Genomic DNA, 22,164 nt, shown 5'->3' with positions numbered 1-22,164 from the left:
TTTGACACATCTCTGAGCTTGTCAAGATGTGTCTTGGAGATAAGATTCATGAGTGCTTTTGGGGAGTGAGGGAAGGCCGCTAGAGTTGGTTCTTTTCATTTTCTGTATTTTATATGAATTCCCCTTTTCAGATAAAGTAAGTAAATAAGATGGCATTTTCATTTTGATGTGGCTTGCATTTTCATAAACCCAGACACTTCCCATTTTAGAAATTAAAGTTGTCTTCAGAAAGAAATGACTTGTTTGCTTCCAGCTTGTTCTTCCCCTCCTTTTTTATACTTCCCATAGCAAATTCTGAATAGTGCACATTTCAGCTTTTGGCAGTCTCTGTAGCAAACCCTTCCAAGTTTAGTTTAGTTACTTTTTTTATGTCAAAAGGCATTTGCATGGGTTTACAGGCAAAATTATGGTTCAACATATTCATTGTTTGTATGAACATCACGGCTTCATCAGACCATGACATTGGATTTGTTGCCATATTGTGCAGATAACTCACTACCTGACTTTTTAAAGGAAAAATATCTTGATTTGTTGCTTGCAGCTACATAGTATTCCTGGATACTTACTAAAATAGAAAAAGAAATATTCCTTCTAGCTATGCTAACAAACATTTATATGAGTAAGCTTGATGCAGATCATTGGTCGTTTTCAAATATGTAGGCTTTTAAATGTGCCTGAGGTTTGACCAAAATGTTGTGTCCACAACTACAAAAGCAAAGCATAATGCTGGTAAATTGACAAAGTATTTGACTGCTACAGAGATAGTCCAAAACCAAAGGTTTTATACTGGCTTCCCATATAAATGTTTATTATATTACTTCTCAATATTGAATAAGGAAACCAGCAAAACAGCACTTGGTGATGATTATGATTATTTTGTAGTTTAATGTATAGCTTAGTTATAGCTTAATTTCTCTTCATATCTATCTGCCTGTTCTTAGATTAGATGGAAGTACATTAGGGAACGCTTATTACTATCATGTGTTTACCATCTATAAAGACTTTACAAATATTGGTGTGGTTTTCTGGCCATTTAGGGCATAAACTGATTTTGTAAATGTTAACTGGAGAGGTTTTATGTAGGAAAGAATCAAAATTCATGTTTTACCTTCTGTGTAGGGATGGATGGATGGCCTATTAAGATTAGTGCTATGGAAAGTAGGCAGTGCAGTTGGATGTTCTGTACACTAGCATCCATTGTTATTGAGAGAAGAGATTTACTTAAAACAGAAAAATGTCTGTATTTTCCATTGTCTTACTATTATCGTATTTACAAGCATAAAAACTATTTGTTGCCCATTATTGTGGCACCAAATTATTTTGGATTTATGATATATACACTTACAACAGAAGTGAGTCTAATAAAATTAATCATTTCAAGTGAACGGTAGGAATTCCCCTTAGATAACCGGTTCGCCACCACTACTGACCCAGCCTGGATACCACGTAAAAGAAAGCTATTTTCTGCTACAAGTCACGTAATTTTTAATTGTCTTTAGCTGTTCATTAGGAATGCCTGCCAATCTTCTTATTTCAGATGTCATTTTGTAACCTCTTGCTGTCATTGCATTTTTTTTTTGCAGAAAGGATGCGGATACCATCTTGACTTGCTCATGGTGGCAGTCATGCTTGGAGTGTGCTCTATTATGGGACTGCCATGGTTTGTTGCAGCCACTGTCCTCTCTATTTCCCACGTGAATAGCTTAAAACTTGAATCGGAGTGTTCTGCTCCAGGGGAACAGCCAAAATTTCTTGGAATCCGGGAGCAAAGAGTCACAGGGCTCATGATTTTTATCCTGATGGGCTCATCTGTCTTTTTGACAAGTATTCTGAAGGTAATTTTGGGGAAATAATGAAAAGATAAATAATACTGCAGTACACAGAACATTTCACTGCTGTTACTGCATTATTTAATGACTGCCCTTTCCAGGCACATTACTAACTATAATAATGTTGCAAAATGATAATCTAAAGTGAAATTTTAATTTTGCCTAATAAAATCACTAGGGACATCTAACATTTTAAAGACAGAAACCTTATAATGAAATCTGGTCTTGCTGAAGTCAGAGTGAATTCTGCCATTCACCTGTGGATCTATCATTGTCATGAACCAGTCTTGCTCAGTTATACAAATAAGTAAATGTATGTAGGTAATTTAAGAACATTTTGTGAATTCTGGATAATTAAAAATACCTTCACAGTTGCAGGAGACTTTTTGTGGTTAATTCTTGGCAATGAACACAAAAATTCTCTCATGCTGCCAGCATGCTCTGCACTGCTCACCAGTGTCCTGAAACTGGGTGTCTAGTCATATGCTTATGTAATACCATCTATACGCGTAATACTGTTTATAAGAATTGTCAGGCCTCAGTGAAATCAGCAAGAGTCCATTCGCTGGCTTCAGTAAGATCAGAATTTAGACTTGCATGTTGTCACAGTGAAGGGAATAAGCACTTAGAACTTGAAAATCCCAGTACTGTTTTATTATGTACATCATAAAAACTTCACTTTGTTGAAACCAAACTGAACATATTTTGTGCATTTAGTATTTAAAACAAATACTTATCTATGGAAATATTCTGTAACCTACACACTTTATACTTAGAGGTTGAATATTTACTGTGTTCTCTTACTGTGCCATTCCATAAGTCATTCACCATTTATAAATGCTTATAGCACAGAACATTTCCTTCAGCAACGTGAAATATTTTTTGTGTATCTTGAATAGCTGTGAGGATTATAGTTTTACTATTCAGATACTTTCTCCTGAGCAGTCTTTTAAGTAAAACATTTAAGTATGAACCAAACACATTTTTCTTGTAGTTCTGTTAATTTTAATAGTGAATAATGTACATTGTCCTCAGAACTGGCCATGAGAGGAAAAATAAAGCTGTAGAGACAGATTCTTCTTTTGCTTTGTGATCTGAGTAGCATTATTAATTTGTAATTGAGTGAATCTGAGTTTACAACTTGTCTGATTAATGCAGGCATATGGCACTTTGAATTTCAACTGTTTAGCATTTAATATTGTTAAATGGTATTTAATATACTCGTCCCTTTCTCTGTTTATATGTGCAGTTTATTCCTATGCCAGTACTTTACGGAGTATTTCTTTACATGGGTGCTTCATCTCTAAAGGGAATTCAGGTAAAATGGATATAAGTAGAGTATGCTACTGATGATGCTTTCTATTAAATGTGTAGCTAATTTTATTATATTATTTCATTCTCTTTTGTATATAATCTTAGAGGAATGTAGCCAACCTTAAATTCTTGAAAGTGACTCACTTAAAAAGGAAAATGAATTCCCTCTAAATATAGAATATTCCCTTTAGGTAATGTGCTCCAATTTTTTTTTTGTTTTTTTAGGTGCTTATTTTTCTCTTCTCCCTTGGTATATCAAGGGAATTTTGGTTGTGGCTAAAATCTGAGTAAGAACTATCAAGATCTCTTCCCTCTCTCGTGCTTCCCCATTCACTTGCTTGCCTACTTCCTTTTCAGCTTCCAACGTAGTGCTTTGTAGTGGTGCACTTGATCTTGAACTTGTCTATATGAGGCTTTTGGCTAACTGCCATAAAACTGACATAGGTGAGATTCTGAAGATATTTCCTGTGCACATAAATGCCCCAGGTAGGGAGGTGAAACCGTTGCAAGACCTGTGCTACTTAATTTCTGGTCTCAGATATGTAGGGCAGGCCTAGACAAAGGGCAGCATTCCTGCGGTGGCCTTAAGTGTGAGCCTCTGTCACGAGCCAGACACTTCAGCAGTCAGGTAATGATATTTTATGAACCATTTCTGCTGGCCTACAGCAGTGTTAAATGGCACAGTATTTAAATCCTTTAGCCCATCTGACACAAACACACTTGAAATTTCAAGTGTGCCTTTGTTTGTTACTGAAAGTTGAGCTATTGATACACATTCATAGACCATTGAGAAAGATGACATGGCAAAAGCACAAATTGTACTGTGCAAGAGGTTGTTGAATACAAAGAATAAAGAAAATGCCCGATTTTTTTCTTTATTTAAATTTTCAATTGTGAGTTTAAAATGACCTTTTTAACCTATTATTCATAGGCAAAGCTGACAACATATTTTGCTTTTTGATTGGTATTTTCTATTCAGAGACTCTTCTTTTATAACTTTGCTTAGGTCTTATTTGGGTTGAAATTCTAAAAAGTGTAGTTTGGCTTTTACTGCTGTTTATAGATAAACTTAATATGGTTCAGTTGTTTCTCAGAACTATGGGCAAGTACTCTATTGAGAAATATTTTTAAGACATGCTAAAATCTGGCTATCTCTACTTGGAAAAGTGCATTCCCCCTCATTTTCTTCCTCCCCCAAGTTGGGACAAGGAATTGAGATTTGAAAAGATGGCTTTCGTGGGAGGATGTGCCTTTTGCTGTTTCTGTGAAAAAGAAATCTGCTCAAATCTGGCCAAATTATAACCCTTTAAAAAATGCAGTTTTACATGCACAGTAAAAATTCCTGAAACTTAAAATTCCTAAAGATTGTGTGAATACAGCATGGCTCATTCCCCCAGGGAGAGATGGTGCATCACCATCATCAATGAGCTGCGGTAGCTGACATGAAGTTTTGGGTCAGCATGGAGACAAGCAAGTCTGAAAAACAAGAACCTCTCTTGTATATTCCTAATGGCATCACAGCTGACTTTCTGGCTTATCTTTTTTTTTTTTTTTTTTCCTTCTCTGATTTTGTGAAGAAAGAGTGCAGTATGCAACAGAGAGCAGCTTGGGATAAAGTGTTTAGTGAAGTAAAATGAAAAAAATGGAGTTGTGTCTGCAGGAGATAAAAGACTGAAAAGATCCCTCAATGATCAACATTTTGTGTGCTTAAGGAGCAGAGCTCAATTCTCGGAAAACAAATTTTGAGTGTGTAAGAAAGGCAGCGTAATGGTGCATGTACCTGATGGAATCAGCAAGCTTCTGTCCATTTTGATTCACAGTAGATTCATATCTACTTTGAATTCTGGCTTTCCATAACTTTAAGAGTTCCTGACCTGAAATCCTAGCAGTAATTTTTTAAAGTAACTGTTTCCTTTCTGTGTAATGTATTACACAGTAATGAGCAGGATTTTTCTTGTAGGGTGGCTATACAGAATGTAATTTAGCGGACACTGGTACCTCAGCACATCTACAATCTAAGGAGACAAATGCATAATAAAAGTGAAAGGAACTTGAGAAGTATGACTAACCAAGTAATTAAATTTTACCTAAATAATACGATTCTCATTCTTACTCAGAGAACTTTGGCTCAACCATAGAGAAGATGAGTCTTTTACCACTGTTGGACTAGCATAGATTCATGGCTTACAGTTGTAACTGAAGTAGTCCCTGTGCACCCGAACTTTTGCACGGTTTTTGCCTTTAGAGTAACAAGCCTGAATCTTAGGTATTTGTGATATCTATAGGTAGTGTATGAATAACTGCGTATTTTGATGCTTATTTTGATACACACTTAAAATTTCTCTTACAGCTTTTTGACAGGATAAAATTATTCTGGATGCCTGCAAAGCATCAGCCAGATTTTATTTATCTGAGGCATGTTCCTCTTAGAAAAGTCCATCTCTTCACTGTAATTCAGCTGAGTTGTCTTGTACTCCTGTGGATTATAAAGGTTTCAAGAGCTGCCATTGTCTTTCCCATGATGGTATGAAATATTTTTATTTCCACTAGAATTCCATTTTCTTCTTACTTGTGGGTAATCATTATTGAATAAAAAAAAAATTAACTGTGGAGGGTAATTACAGTATTGCTTCTCTTCAGCGTGTGAGGATAATTCACACTTTATAAGCAAAAGTTCTATGTATAAACTCTAGTTTGAGTCTAGTTTGCACTTAGTTTATATCTGTGGATAGCCCTACTGTATATTTCTTAGAGAAAATTCTTCTGAATTTTTTAAAAATCAGTTTGATGTTTCTGTTTAAGGTGTAGTGCTTAGTTGTTTTACTGAAAGAAAATTCACTCACTAAGGAAGATTGTTTATTGCATAGAGGAACTTATAGTTCTCTGTCTTGCTGGGAACAAAAGAAAAATATTCTCTGTTGCTTAACTAATCTTGCCTTGATTATTTCACTAATTGAAAATAAAAGTTATCTACTGAACCTCAGTCATTGTTAAGTCATGCACTATCTGAACAAAGGAAGTCCAGGTGTTGACATGTCCAAACTAAAATTCCAGGATAAAAGGATAAAATTACAGCTGTTAATTGTGGTCACTTTTGAAAGTGTTTCTCTACGAGTGTAAATACCAGTTTTACTTGTTTAATATCCTAATTCTTTGAATAAATATCTTTACAGGTCCTAGCTTTGGTATTTGTCCGAAAACTCATGGATTTCTTTTTTACTAAACGGGAGCTCAGTTGGTTAGATGATTTGATGCCTGAGAGCAAGAAAAAGAAACTAGAAGATGCTGAGAAAGAGGTGGGTCATGGTTTAAAATATGTGGATTTTGTTTTGTCTTGTGGTGGGGTTTTGTTGTTGTTTTGAAACACATTATCAATATTTCTTTCAGACAATTAGAGAAAGTTCTGTAATTAAAGCATATTCAATGCAAAAAGTAGATTTGCTAACAGTGTCCAAACTGCAATATTTTCATATTTTATATGTCATTTTAAGGTTACAAATCTAAGAGGCTAAGATGTGGATGTCTATCAGATGTAGAATCTCATGCTGCCATAATGTAGATAACATCGTATCAACAGCACTGTTGGGGATTCCTCCTGAGACCCACTCAGCTGATGGTGGAGTGATGAACTTGTCTGTAGGAAAGCCCTCGGGTACTTGGGGTACTTTGATGCTTCATTGGGACTTGTCTCACCCCTGCTGGCAATGTTGAGGAGAGCACTGCTGCATTTCAGTGTCATGACATGTCCCAGCTATTTCTGAGCCATACACAGGTTGCATGCCATCCACCTCTGCCCTCCCTGCTCACCTGTGTCATAACCCTGTAGCAGTATCAATCTGTTATACCCTGGACCAGCATTTCTCTTCTGCTACTGCAGAAACAATTTACTTTCACTTTCTAATGAAAAAAAGGACATTGCTTACTCCTGTTAACCAAATCTTTTAGTTACAGCCTGTGGCACAACCACCCAGGGCCATGACTGTTTCAGATCTGGACTCCTTGTCTCCTTTCAAGGAATGTACATGAACAGAGGACAAATCCTTAGGCATTTCCACTTGGAACATTCCTGTATTCTGACAGTGAAATGCTGATAACTACTTTCTGAATGTAGTTTCCTAATCAGTTTTGCATCTGACAGTATTTCCCCCTAGCCTGTGCTTCATGAATAACTTGTTTGAGTATCTCACAAAACTGTGGTAAAATAACTTTATATGTAGGGGACTGAGGTCTTTCTCCTGTGTCACTGGTATTTATAGCTACATGGTCAATGTTACAGGACATTAGTACCATGTCCCTAAGTCATGGGTCCAAACAAATGAAGGACATCTTGACGGAGAAGCACTAACTGCAGGAGCAGTAAGAAGAATATGTCAGTGCCAGGTTATTTGAAATGTCAGTTGTGTGTCCTGCTCTAGCGCTGTTGAATAGTAGTTGCAGCAGTGGGAGGTGAAGGTGCAGACTGTGCTGTGTGGTATTGGCAGGCTGTGGTCTTTTCAGGCAGGAGTGCTCTGGGGACAGTCAGGCAGACAAACCTCTAAGGGTTCCCCTGAAGACCTCTGCAAAGGCCTGTGACCCATGAGGCATAAGATTTTGGTAGTACAAGGGTACCGCAAGAACTAGACAATGTGAATGGGTAAATCAGCAATTTATCCTCAGGGGTGCCATGAGGTATCTGAGACCAGTGAAATGGTATGGGTAAGGATTCCCCCTGGTATGTCTATATGCAGAAATAGGACACGAGCTAATAAGTTGAACATATAAGCGTGAAAACTAGTTTTCTCTCCCTTTTGCATTCTTTTGTGACCCTTGACAACTCACTGCCTCAGCTGTAACTTGGAGAACTATAACTTTACTTTTTTTGACATATGCACCATACTTTAATAGACTACATTTTCAGAAAAAGTTTCTACCTAGGTGATAAGTATCATGATTATGATTTACTATTTAGTATGTGCCTGTAAAACTACTAGGTTGAAGTTCAAATACATGATTTGTTTTCTTCCCCCTTGAACTGAAGCAAACCAGTGTGTTGTTTCATCACAGTATTTAGCTGTTGTAACAATTCACAGTAACCAAAAGAAACCAAGGTAGCTCAGTTCTTGTGGGTCTGGTTATTGGAAAGAATTATTTGTTATCCTTATGTTTTGGTTATATGTCACTTTCCTTCCCGTGCTTGATAGGATGGCATCAGAAAACAAAACTGGGAAAATCTACTGGTGTTACTTTATTTCATTCACTGTCTATTTTGAGAGGCTATTTTTACATATTTTGGCATTTCTAAATATTTGGAGCTATTATTAAAACTGTTCAACTGTCAAAAACTTACGAAGCTGTGAAGCCTGGAAATGACAAAATTAACTAGTAATAAAACTTCTGACATGTAGCCTAAGGAATTAATTGGAGAGTTGCTATCACACAGCTTTTAAAAATAGAAGTATTCAACCCACAAGAATATTCAGAAATATAGTTGACAAGATCTGAAACTTATTTGATTGGATCCTAATTTCATCACTTAAGTTGTTTTTATATTTTTAGGCCATGTTTTTCCGAGGCCTTCTACATTTATAGTGGATATTGTATGTGCCTTCTCATAAATCTTCCTTTATTAGCCACTTTGTTTTAAATCAATTATGGCTATCTGAGACAGGAATGAACAAAAAGAGACTTTTCCCATTTGGAGAAAAAAAAGAAGAAATTTTAAAGATAGTTGTAATAGTGAAACATGGAGGACACTGCAAAAATTCTTCTGGCTCTTTCAGGTTATACCAGCTTACCAGTGTGTGGGGCATGTGGGGTTTTCAGTGCTCTGCCAGATAATGGCAAGCCTCTCTTTTTGGGAGAGCCACTGCCACGCTTTCCAGCGAACACTAGGGTAAACTGTTACCAAGCCATCTAATAAAGGGGAAGAAGAACAGGTCTCTGGCATCTGCCACACTCACACACACAGTGCGACAGTTTATGGCAGGGTTTGATGGTTACATCCATGTGAAGGCACATTTAACTTCCCGGGAGCTGCCTTGCTACCCATGCAGCAATTTACTTTGACAGTTCACGTGATTACAAGACCTGGGTGGGTTTATGTGGAAGTCTGTGGAATTACCTGCCCACATGGTTGCCTGTTATTTAGGCCGTAAGCCACTGTTATTTCAGAGGTTTTGCTTCAGAGCTAACCTCTTGCAAAGGCTGCTGCAGTTTTCCTGACCTAGTGGTGGTGGGAGCCTTGAGAATCCTCTTTTGGCACATGTCTGTGAAGCCCTGAGGTGTTATAGTCTGAAAGACAAGAGACTTGCTTCCCTTTGTTCTTGCAAGCAGGACATGGTCCTTGAGAGATGATGTTTTGTTCTCCCTTCCCCCCTAAGATAATGATTTCCTGAAGTTGTCATTATGGGACAAAAAGGCTTTTTGTAGATATATCTGATTCTCTCTACTCCCTGTCCTCATAGAAGTCTTTTCCCTGTTTAAATGAAAACTAATATTGGTGTCTTGTTTTACTACTTTTCACTGCAATAAAACTTTTGTCAGCTTTAAGACTATGTGCACAAACTTAAATTTGGCTTCCCTAATTTTGGCACGTTAACGTTGCTATGTATATGTCCAGTTATGCATGATTTTTAAAAATACACCATACAGTTGCTTGCTCAGTGTAACTGATTTTTCTCTTTATTACAAAAGTGTTGCCTCTATTTGGCATTGAAAAATAACATTAAATGAAGATACAACTTTAAAATTCGAGGCAGTTTAATCACAAATATTTAAATTAAGGGTTGGAAAGTACGTCATTTCAAGAACTATTTATAAATACTTAAAGAAAAGGGGGCAAAGGTTTAAAGTACATAAAATTTACTTTTCACAAGATCATATCCTGTCTCACATCTAAATCCCTTCTTCCTAGGAAGAGCAAAGTATGTTAGCAATGGAAGAGGAAGGGACTGTTCAGTTACCACTAGAAGGACATTACAGGTAAAATATACATTTCCTCTTTTAGGTGAGTTGCAATTAAACAAATAAAATAAACGTGCCACCATATTTATACTTAATGCTCCCTGAATATTAGGAGAATGCATGTCTGATAGTAGAGTACAGCTATGTGAACTGAACCATATACTGCAGCATTTAAAAAGCTTGGTCCCTTTCTAGTAGTTCCATATGATCTCACTGTCCTTAGGAAAGACCACACTACGTCGTTTTCCCTCGGACAGGACTTGGGTCAGGCCATTCATGACAAACCTCGGCTTCTGACAAGCACGGTGTGAAAGGAAGATGAAAACTTTCACTTGCTTGTGAAAGCAAGTCAGTTCCTTCACCCTGATGCTAGCAGAGACCAGCAATGGTCTTGAATGCACTCCAGAAAAACTAGGTTCTTAAACTATCATGTTTTAGAACATTTTAATTAAGATCCTAGCAATGTGAGATAGTAAGTGAATTAAGAGCTGTCTTGATGAGGCATAATTCAGGGATGGAACAACTGGAAAAGCATGAAAAGCTGTGTTATAGATCGTAATAACACACCTGGCCAGCCCATAAGGACTTACTCTCATTTACAGTTTTCAGAAGGTTGTTAATAAGGACAGGAAATGTCTGCTGATTGGAATCTCTGCACTAACATGAGTTCACAGGAACACTATCTCAGAGTGGCCATCTTTTATATTTCAATATGAAGTTATCTTAACATATCCTAAGGCAAATAGTTGTATTTTACTATCTGTGTGTCTGAAAAATCACAGCCTATTTCCTGTTTTTGATTCACCAGATTTCTAATGTTTTATTTTTTTTTCTTCTTCTGTCTATACCTTTTTGTTCTATTTTATATTAACAATACTTACCTCAATTTATCTCGAGCTGTGATCTATATTAATCTATAGTGTGTTTACTTAGGTAAACTTGCCTGAATAGTATGTAAACTTCTGTACTGGAAGGGTTACAGGCCTACAGCTAAAAAAAAGAACAAAGACATTGGTTGATAAAGTGGTCTTGTGTCATCCCCCCCCCCCCCCCCCCCCCCAAATGCAAAAACAAGTTTAGTGAGGTCTTATGGACACTCAAACCATATGTAAGCCATGAAGTCAGGAATAATGTAATGTCACGCTCATAAAACGTTTAAGGGTTTATTACTTTTGAGTGTATAAATACATGTTTAGAGCAGTCCAGGTAAAGCTAAGGGCGTAATGGCTACACAGTGCTGCTTAAAGCTACTGATTGCCTTGTTTAATCAGGGAATTTTTTTTTTAGATCGCTTATATCTTTGACTTTCTCAAGGTTTTTGATTACTTTCAAATTGCTTTCAAAGCAGCTGGAATTTCAGAACATAAGTACCTTGATAACTGTTTGGAGCTCTTAGGATTCTTGTTTAATCCAGCTATGCCAGTGGCACACTGTGACATCTTGGGCAAATATTTAGTTTCACAGAAGAAAAGAAGGAGAGGGGTTGGCACCCCATTCCTGTCAGCATTCAAGAGGCAATTGAATATTGCACTTCATAATATGCTTCAACTTTTGATTAGCCCTGAAGTGGTCAGGCAGTTAGACTTGATCTTTGTAGGTCCCTTCCAACTGAACTACTCTAAATTCTAATTTTTTCTTTGTCTATTAGTTCTAAGTCACACAATATATTTTATTGATGTTACTGTGATTAATTGCTGTTGGAGGAGGAAAATACTAAAAAAAAAAAGTGCTAAGATATATTAAGAGAATATTTCAGTAATTGTTAAGGATTCTTGAAGTTTAACATGATTTCTCAAATTATATTGTGCATATTTATTTTCATCACTATCAGTTTTCGAGGGCTTATGTAGAGTTAATAAGTAACAAAGACTAATTGCGTATTGTTTTATTGTGTATTTACTTTTATTCTTGCCTAGAGATGACCCATCTGTGATAAACATTTCTGATGAAATGGCTAAAACTGCTGTGTGGAAGACATTGTTGATATCCTCAGAGAATGCAAAAGAAAAGGAGTCAAGCTTTCCTTCTAAAAGGTTTTAATTTTTTTTCCTCTACTACATTATGCTTTATATATTGGACTCAAGCCAATATTGAAACATTTTGCTAGGGATTAGAAAGATTTCTAGCATCTTGGAGTTTTAATTTTTGAGGTTTCCTTTTACTTTAATTATTTCTAGTCAAAATACTCTAAGCTCAAAACACAAATTCACTATGTATATTTATAAAGAAAATCACAAATACTTGCATGCTACTTAGTTACACTACAGTGGAACATGAAGTTGAACATGCTTGATGCTTGTGTAATGAACCACCAGCCTACACCTGGATATTGCACAACAGCTGTTGTGTTTGTTCTGCTTGCTTTTATTTTCTCCTCTTGAAAAAGTAGTAGTTATTACTGCCCTGGAAATATCTGTATGAAGAGCCCAGTACTCTGAATGCAATCTACCAATATTTGGAGTGAAAATAATTTAAAGATTGCATCGCTTCTGGTCATTTTTTTCTGCCTATTTCAGCTGGACTCAAACCAGATAAATACCTTTAAAGTTTAATCCAGACAAATGTAAAACGAACCAATGATGTTTTGTCTGTACTAGAGAATTGTGATGGGGATAAGGAAATAGTAAATACAAGCACAGTGCTATTGTAAGAAAGATTTTCCAGTGTTTCCGTAAATTTTAAATGTAACGGTACTTTCTACTTAATTGTTTCATATCACATTTTTGTCATAAGCTCCCCTTCCTAATCACTATAGAAGCTGATTCCCCAAAGGTAAGACCCTGTCCCCCAAACTCTTCCTTTATTGTTTTTTCCAGTTCAAAGTGGTGTTGCCTACACAATTTGTGTTATTTTTGGGGAGACAGAATAAAAAGAAATTTCAGATAGGAATACAAAAATGTTGACTTCAAAGCCCTTAATATTAAAATTTCATTTTTATTATACTAAAAGTAGAAACTGTAGATTTAGCATATTTAAATGCTAAGTATAATTTATTCTTAGCATATTTTTGTTAGTAATTCGGTGACTTTTTAAAATGCAAAATTCTGTCCATTTCTAAATCTAATGTTCAAAATAAGTTCCATGTTTGAAATACCTAGTTATAGCTTTATGGTGAAGGGATGCATTGAAGGAAAAAAGATTTTAGTCAAATACTTTTTTAAATTTTGTCACCCCAAAATGGCATGCTGCCTTTCAGTGTTGTTCCTTTCCCTAAACAGCATAAACAAGATTAACAGTTGATGACCATCTTCATTTTAAACACCCATGGAGCAGACCAATGTCATCTAATGACAGTCAAAATAGCATTGTAGTTCTGATTTATCTTCCACCCTACACATGGGATGAAAAGGATCCCATAACAGTGAAATCGGTCTGGTGCATGGGCAAAGGATGTACAGTATGATTTTCTTACTGTATGTGCCTCCGCTGCCCAGGCTGTGAAAGTTTGGAGAAAGAGAAGAAAGTGATGTGGTACATTCACAGCCAGTGGGTATGCAGTAGTTTTAATTTTTCTGGTAGATATTGTTTTCTTTGATAGTACAATCGATTATGTAGACATGTACTTTGTTTTAACCTGAAATTTTCAAAGATCCTTTGAGCAACGAGCATCTGCAGAGACTGTGGCTCAGACAACATACGGGTAAAAGACAATTTGACCTTTATGCCGCAGCAAAATAGCAGACACACCTTAGCTCACATAAACAAAGACTCAGGTGAAAAAAAACTAAGGGATCAGGGTTTTAGGTATGAGTGTCTTGTTGTAAGTGACCAACCTCTTGAAGAATCTGAAATCCTGATATTTTCATGTGCTCTAGCTTCTCTCAAATTCCCAGACAGAAGTAGGTTCAATGAACTTTAAATTTGCAAGGCTTGCTTCTGATAAACAAAGCCACAGAAAATATTATTTTAGAGACAGAGCTAAAAAAAAAATTAATCTTGAATGCACATAACATTATATGAAAATTTGATCTTAGGTAAGTAATGAATGAAAAAATGAATGCTTGAAATGGTATCAGTCATAAAGACAATTCACTGAGGGGTGCCTTACTATAGGGGGAAAAACATTTCATTTTCTTGTTTTGAAATTAATTTTAATCATGCCTTTAAAGTTCAAATACAGAAGCATATAATAGTCCTGTTTCTGTTGTCACATCTGTTTTCTTACACCAACATCTGAAAATATTATTAAATAGGGATAATTAAATAATGATACTGTACTGTGATTGCATGTAATGCCTTCTGTGTAGACTGACCAATTGACAACATAGAATGATTGCTGGAATACATCAGCTCTGGAAGTTCTTCCTACTTATTAAATACTGAGTTGACTTGACCAATGAGACTGGTCAATACTAAACTACAAAGATCTCAGAGATTTTGGGTGAGAAGGGGTTATACGAACAACTTCTCAGTATGATTTGAGTATCTGTCATAAGCCCTGGCTCTTTGAAGTAGGGGAGAGACAAAGTGGTATGTGGTAATTCTTACATAACAGATTCATAACAGTATTAAGTCTTTGAAGGGTGGACTTGCATGAGATTTACTTACTTAGCTGTTGCCTAACCATACAGGCACCTGAACTCTCCCTTAATACCTTAATTTTTCAATATTAAAGTGTCTAGGGAGCTAAAAGTCTGCTTTTGGGTATGGCTATGATATAATTGATCACCAAGGCACCTGTCTGAAACATAACCTTCTTTGGTATATGTAATTAAATATTCCTCTGTCTTTGTCTATAATATTAAGCCCTTCAGATAGTTTCAAAACATATGGAGAAGATCTGACCATATATAAACAGTAGTCCTAGCTCCCCTTTTAAAATATTGGAGAAAAAGCTATTATGTTGTAGCTGACACAAAGTCCCTTTTCTGTCTGAAGGTAAGCAAGTCTCATATCCCAAACCTTCTTTTTCATGCTTGTTAAGAGTACTTAGTGGGCAGGGAGGAAGAGTGCTTAAATACCCTTACAGCTCCACCAGGTATGTGTTTTACTGGTGTAAAAGATTGGACTTGTCCTTTTTATTTTACAAATTACTCTAGGCATTAATTAAAGCCCGCATCTGCAGGAGATGCAAAGCCTAAATAGGAGGAGACTTTCCTGGTATCTACACATAAAACCTCGCAATAATACGGACTTTAAGACACACTACGCATGCTTATTGTTTGCTTTACTAAGCAAAGGTACTTTCTGCTGGCTGTACTGCTGCAATTTAAATTCACCCCCTAGGAATTTGTTTGCGTACCCTTTGTGTGCAGGAAGTGTAGCATACCCAATCCTATCACTGTTCTACAGAAGGTGACAGATTTGGCAGTTGAAGTGGCAGAAGTTGGTATTCTTTAGCTATTTCCATTAACACCTCTGGAAGCTGCCATAGGCATAGAAGCAAGCTTTGGCTGAACTGAATTGTATCCTTAAAGCAATTTTTATGTGAAGAAAAATGTCGGATGATTGTAAAATTGTTCATGAATCACCTTAAGAATTTGAGAATTGATCGTGCTTTCCTTTAAGCCTTGTGTAACTCAGCCTATTTCTCATTCATTCTAGTTAAGGAATTATTCCCATGAAACCTGGTAGGTTATGTGCTTGGTACAGGTTTGTTCTCAGAAACATGTTTAGATACCCTGCCACTCACTCTTTGTTGAAGGCTTGATTTGCCTGTGTTGTGGAAGCCTCTTTGCATTTTTGTAGCGTGATTAAGACTCGTTGCAACAACATGACTTTTAAAAAAGTTATTTATTTATGCTGTTGTAAATTAGGACTCTCTTCACAAAAATATATAAATAAATCTGCTTTGCACATGTATTGTTTTCTGTAGGCAAATCAACATTGTTTTAATTGGAAAAAAAAAGCAGAATCCAAATTTGAACTCTGCTTCAGAGTTCCTGGTAATATGGCTTTTACGTGATTTAACTTTCAGGCTTATTTAAAAAACAAACAAAACAACAACAAAGGAAACACACCAAATGCATTATTCCTTATATGTATACACGAGCAAGTATACACTAAGCTGAGCTCCAAGGGGGGAATATTGTCATCCCCCCTGCCCCTCTGCTACTGTCATTGCCTGCTCTCTCCAGTGAAGGCTGAAAGCTAAATATTACAGTTATAAATTGGCTTGCCCTTCTTTAGTTCTGAAACATTCCTTCCAAATGTATGTTGAGCAATGTAAGACATGTTAAAGAAAAGTAATACTTACTGTAACCTCTTGTTTGTGCCATTAAGAAAATGCTGGTATTGTCTGGGAATTGTATGTTACCATTACTTAATTAACTAACAGTTGTATTTGCCAAAAACAAAGAAGTGTCTGTCTTTGCTTGCATGCTGGGCTGACTTGTCTGTCTGTACATCTTAAGTTCTCTACCTACCTCATCACTAAAATGCTGGCTGATGTCTTCTGCACCATTCAACATAGAAACTTTCTCTTGCTTCCCAGTTTGTGCTATGCCGCATGAAAAATTAATCAAAATACCAGTGCAGTATTGGTTTTCAGGTAGATCATTAATCTATATGATACTGCTGTTGCAACCTTTTTTTTTCCCCCTTTCTTTTTCTAGTGCTGAAATCAGAAAAGAGAAGAAAGCTGACTCAGGGAAAGGTGTCGACCGGGAGACTTGTCTATGACTTGTTCTTCAGTTATTTTTTTTTACGAATGAATGAAAGGAGTGCCACAACCACTAAGTATAACTGATTTGATCTTGTAACTTTTGTCTTTCATCTCAAACTAGCACAGGTAATGTAGTGCAATATTTATCTCATTACCCTTTGTCTAAATGTCTACATTGTCTAGTATTTGTGCAAAAGTTTGCAGTAGCCAATGCAAAAAATCTTGATTTCCTTTGCTGGTGTTGGCCATTTATCAGTATTCATATCATACATTTAACAAACAAAGTTTCTTTCAAATTCAACTTTCTTGTTAATAGATTTGTACTGTATTCTGCTACTTTTCCTGTGTGAGAATACTTAATCTTCATTCAAGATGAACTTGAAACACTTGTTAGATTTTTTTTTTTTAAATCCACTTAATTGGAGGAAATGACTTTAGGAGACCCAAGTTGACTAGTTAAGATTTAAGAATTTTTTTTAAGTGAGAACTGATCTGACCCATGAACAAACTACTGAGGATAATGCTTTCCTCCTCAAATTGTCATTTTGAAGTCATGGATTACTCTTGCTATGGAGATTGCAGGGTCAGATTCTGTATTTGTGCAGTTTTCCTTGATTTAATACAGTGTATTTAATATTTAAATTTGTATGTAACTGGAACATAGTCATATATATAATATATATATTAAGGTATCTATTATAAACATTCTCTCACTTTGGTTGAAAAACACCACCACATCCTTTGATGTGAAACATTGGTACAGTATTTGTTAAAATGCAATCTGTGATTACAGTATCTTATCTTGTATTGTACGAATGTTGCTGTGGTAGGCCAAACAACTCCATTATGTCATTACTGAATCCATTATTTTATAATAGGAAAAATTTTGTAGATACAAACTATACCGCCCATGCAATGATAGCACCTGCCCAATGATTTTCTTCTTTATTGCCTAAAATACAGCCGCATAAAGTGCATATTTATATTGTTCTATTAACAACTATAAACCTGTTAATTTCAGAGTTTGTGTATAATACTTAAATGGGTATCCTGCCATTGATTTTGTTACAGCTCTTTTCACTATTCTATAAAGTACATATTGATTAAAAGATTAAAAACAACATTGCTAAGTAAAATGTGGCTTTAAAGCTACTGCAAAGACATTTTTCATAAACAATTTTGTTATTGCCTGATCCTTCAAGCTGTTCTTTTGTGTAAAACAAGGACTATGAGATTAGGTATTGAATTAATAGAAATGTGGAGCAAAAGTTTTATGGATTATTTGAAACTTACTAATTTTAAAATTTTTTTTAAGATAAATTTTTAAATGATTAAATGAAGGCTGTCACTATTGCTTTGAATCCTAAGAATGAGCATCTACAGTCTCATAATCTTTCTAAGAACTCAGCTACAGGGCTTTAACATTCCCTAGCTTTCCAAAATAGCTAATCTTTCCATAGTCCTCATGTGACTTACTTTTCATTTCCAGCACATTTAAAGTATTCCTTCTGATGTTTTTGTGTGTGTGTGAGTGCGTATGTATGTTTTACTACTTCAGCCATAAATGATAACTGTGTTTTGCTGCAAACCAGTAGGGTCACTGTTCTAAATTTTACTTGGCATTATCAAAGCCCATTAAAGACCATTTCTATTGGGGGGGGGGGGGGGGGGGGAGGCGGGAAGACATGTAGTGGACATAAGGAAGGATTTACATTTAATTAAATGTTTGTATTTATAAATTTAGGAAAAAATGCCAACGCATTAAGGTTAAATGCTTTGTTTTGTGTACTTGATAATAAATTATAATATTCCAATTGTTTTAAGGTTAGTATAGAAGTGCAATACTGGTTCGTCCCGAAAGCAGCGTGGTGGTGTTTTAATATGTTGCTGACTTTGTTGCAGATAATGTATACAATCAAGATGTATTAGTTTCACTTGACCAACTCTTAGAATATTAAGAAATCACTGTATTCAATGGCATTCTGTATTTCTGTTCAGTATTCCAGAGTGTTTTTTTTAAACAGTCACTCTGCTCTTGTGTGAATTTAAATGCTATTCCAATGTTAATCTCAACATTCTGAATCACACAATATAAATGTAGTGCTATATTTACTTCTAATTTCATATTCCTGGTCAAAATTACTCATTTCTTGGATGTAATTTATTACAGAAGTTTATGTGTACATGTGAATAGACTATTGTGTTTTTCACAATTAAGAAATGTTACGTGAAAATAAATATTTATCCTAACTAATTTTCAATTTTTATTTTCACACTGCAAAATATGCAATGTTGTACAGTGTTTTAAATGGCTACCTGATGCTTGAATATGCCTCACAAATATCTGAATCGTATAGCTCAGTCCTGCTTCATTTCCAAGTGGGATCTTATTGAAACATGCGCTACAACCAGCATTGGCTAGCTGTGTGTAGTTGTTGGTGGTGTACATGGTATGTCTCTAACAAACAGTAAGTGCGCCATCAGGGATGGCATATAACTGACCTGTTCCAGGAAGAGAGTGGGAATTAGATTCTGGTTTACTGGTCATGAGTTGGTTCCGCTAGTTCTTGGGAGAGATGATGTGGAGCAGGCAGCAGTAGTTGGGTCCTTTAACAGCTCACGAGGTAAGTTCATACAGCTTAAAATTCCTCAAAGTAACAGTATTTAAATTGTCTAATGGTTGATCATTTGTTCAGCTACTGCCTATGGTGGGAGCTCCCGCTATTCTTAGGGCCTTATTTATTCTTATTTCTGCTCCTGAAAAAAACCTGTACCTGTAGGCTTTAAAGCCTAGTACTTTTGCCAACCCCCAAATATTTAAATTATTAACTCTGTCTTATTAGAACACCTTTAAGCTTCACTAAGTTTTGAACCAAAGAATGGAAGCCTCCCAGCCAGAAAACTTTAGCTCACGCTTCAGGCTTCTGCTGCCTCTGTTAATATTTTACACAAAGTGTATTGTACAAAGAACTTAAGTTTACTATTTTACCTGGAAAAAATAAAGAGGAAAAAATGTTAACTAGTATGTAAGTGCCTAACTCTAGCATGTGGTAGTACTTCAGCCACAACCAGTTGTCTCAGAGCAGAGCTTCGTATATTAATGAAGTAAAGTGGCCTTCTTCTGGGCCTTCAGTTTTAGGTATTTTACCTGCGTTCATGCATTTTTAAGTTGAAGTGATATTTGTCAGTTCCCTGAGGTAGCTCTATCATCTTATTCATTGTCTGCATTATTCTTGGAGCTGGGGAAGATGTACCAGACCAAAGAAATTCAGACCTCCCCGTTCTTTATCTGCCTGTATGACTACTTTTACAGTCACATCATTTACATCACTAGTAACACACGATACATACATACATGCAATCACATGCTAATCATATCTAATATCATGATACCATTAAGCAAAACCAGAAATTTCACTATAAGTCTTAGAGTTAATGTATTTTTGTAACATTCTAGGAGTTATTTCTTAAGCAGCATTTTCAATGACATTGAATATACATCCTTTTGTAACTTAATGACTTACTATTTTAAAGCAGCACATTTTATAGAAAAGATGCAACCCAGTTATATGATCTGTGTGAAATTAAGAAAATATGAGTCTTATTTTCAGATGGAGAAGCCTACCTGGAGTGCTGAAGGTAAAGCAGGAGTTTACGGGTAAGCTGCAATGAAGAGCAGGTTTGCTAAACAGCATGTTCATGTGAGACTTACAGTCTAGTGCTTGCTTTAAGTGACAGTTAGGTCATGTAGTAGTGCTTTATGTTAAAATGCAAAGAAGGTAGCCTGCTCAATGGTAAATAGGAAATTAAAAAAAGAAAAGGAAAAAAGAAAAAGCAGTTTCTCTCCTGAAAAGAAACAACAGTGAGCTGCTAGAGTTCCCAGATAACAGTTTACCAAAGCAGGAAAAAAAAATTCAGTGCTGCTGGTTTCATTTAAAATCTTTAGTGAAAGCTGCTTACGAGCTTTCCTTGCAAGATTTCTTCAGTTGTAATCTAAGAGTTTGCAGAGAAAATACTAACTTAAGGAACTGCAGTTAACAAAGTGTTTCCATCTGCGTAGAAAATACTAACATTGCAGCATTCATGGTACTATTTCTGAAGTAATCATTGATCATACATTAGGTAATTTCTGCAAAATCTGTTCAAAGTTTTGTCTGTATTTTCACAGAAATAATCACAGGGATCTTATTTTGGGAAACATTGTTTTTATTCCTCAACTGATGATCATGTCAATTCATCTTTGATGTTATTTTCACCATTCATTATACCATATAGAAACTGTTTTTTTTTGGTTTTCATTTTTAGACTGAAATATCAAAGCAAACAGTACTGATTCAAGAAAGTACCATGCTTTATGGAAGTCTACAACTTACATTCTGGTGATGTTAATGACTTGATTAAATGCAATCAATAATAGTAGCTTGGCAACAGAAATCTTTATAAAAGATTAGCACTTCATTGTATATTCAGGTATCCCAAGGTTTATACTGGCTCATTGTCCATTAACTACAGAGTTTTCTGGAGAAAACCCATGTCTAACAACCAAAATGCTGGTCCCATTCCTGTGCTAGGACAGTGAGAAACACTGCTTTATGAAATGGCTCATGTGAGTATAAATATGCTTATGTGCTTGACCGGTGATGGCATGGTCTTTGTCAGTATACCACTGCAGGAAAGAAAATACAGAGAATGTTAACTCTTGCTACACCTAAATCATACAAATCAAGTGTGATAGACGTTAAAACAAAAACAAACAAAAAACCATTCAGCCAGCCATTGAGAGGCTAATTCAGCATTGAGGCAAAGGGGGTAGGAAGGCGCTGTGATTTCTGTCCCTGATTTCTGCGGGATACAGCAGCTAGTCGTGCTAAGTACAAAATAAATAGGTTACTTGTCCACATGGAGGCTAGGTACAGCTCCTCAGTTAAGAGGTTCTTCTACTCTGACCACCTCAGCCCTTCAGGTCTGGCTGAAGGGGAGCTCATATACATTGGTGCACTTGCCTTCATTCTGTACTTTATCTGTTGTTCCCCAAGGTCTGGGAAAAAGTAGGAAAGGAAGCACCAGCACCTTATTCTGGGAGTTTCCATGCACAGTATGCTGGGGCAACTATGAGGTCTTACAAGTGTAATAGAGAAACACTGAAAATGATGGACTGGATATGTTGGGTAAAGAAATGGACTTAGCTGAAGTTACCCTTTTCTTATACAGTAAGATAGATACTATTCAGCCAACTGTGGGTGCATGCTAAGATTGGGACTAGCTTGACTGTTTGAGAACACAGAAAAATTAACAAAATGAAAGATTAGGTAAACAGGATCAAGTAGCAGAAGCAGCTGCTTTTTTCCTTATGCAGTAGATATATGGAAAATTATGTTAAGATTTAAATTACTGAAGGTGAAATGCAAGTATGTGAGCTTTCATTTAAGATAGCAATTGATATGTACCTAACTACAAGGAGCTGATGCCACCATT

The 22,164-nt window shown here is 36.0% G+C and overlaps 2 protein-coding genes across 12 annotated transcripts in view; one reads left to right on the top strand and one right to left on the bottom strand.

Annotated features, from left to right (window-relative positions):
* Positions 1–18,886, top strand: part of SLC4A10 (solute carrier family 4 member 10) — a 157,443-nt gene extending 138,557 nt beyond the window's left edge. For 4 of the 10 annotated variants that reach the window (XM_040561252.1, XM_040561257.1, XM_040561250.1 and 1 more), the window contains 7 exons: positions 1,584–1,835; positions 3,079–3,147; positions 5,494–5,667; positions 6,317–6,439; positions 10,036–10,103; positions 12,002–12,118; positions 16,640–18,886. In XM_040561252.1, coding sequence (XP_040417186.1) covers positions 1,584–1,835; positions 3,079–3,147; positions 5,494–5,667; positions 6,317–6,439; positions 10,036–10,103; positions 12,002–12,118; positions 16,640–16,706 — 870 coding nt within the window. In that variant the 3' untranslated portion in view covers positions 16,707–18,886. Of the gene's footprint in view, positions 1–1,583; positions 1,836–3,078; positions 3,148–5,493; positions 5,668–6,316; positions 6,440–10,035; positions 10,104–12,001; positions 12,119–12,818; positions 12,858–15,629; positions 15,656–16,639 lie in introns of all 10 variants that reach the window. The other 6 variants (XR_005820987.1, XM_040561258.1, XM_040561255.1 and 3 more) reach the window with 6 other exon arrangements.
* Positions 18,210–22,164, bottom strand: part of DPP4 (dipeptidyl peptidase 4) — a 43,949-nt gene continuing 39,994 nt past the window's right edge. For both annotated transcript variants that reach the window (XM_040561259.1, XM_040561260.1), the window contains one exon: positions 18,210–21,355. In XM_040561259.1, the coding sequence (XP_040417193.1) occupies positions 21,257–21,355 (99 nt within the window). In that variant the 3' untranslated portion in view covers positions 18,210–21,256. The remainder of the gene's footprint in view (positions 21,356–22,164) is intronic.

Source organism: Cygnus olor, chromosome 6 (genome assembly GCF_009769625.2).
Source record: "Cygnus olor isolate bCygOlo1 chromosome 6, bCygOlo1.pri.v2, whole genome shotgun sequence".
NCBI lineage: Eukaryota > Metazoa > Chordata > Aves > Anseriformes > Anatidae > Cygnus > Cygnus olor.
This window is presented reverse-complemented; position numbering and strand designations above follow the sequence as displayed.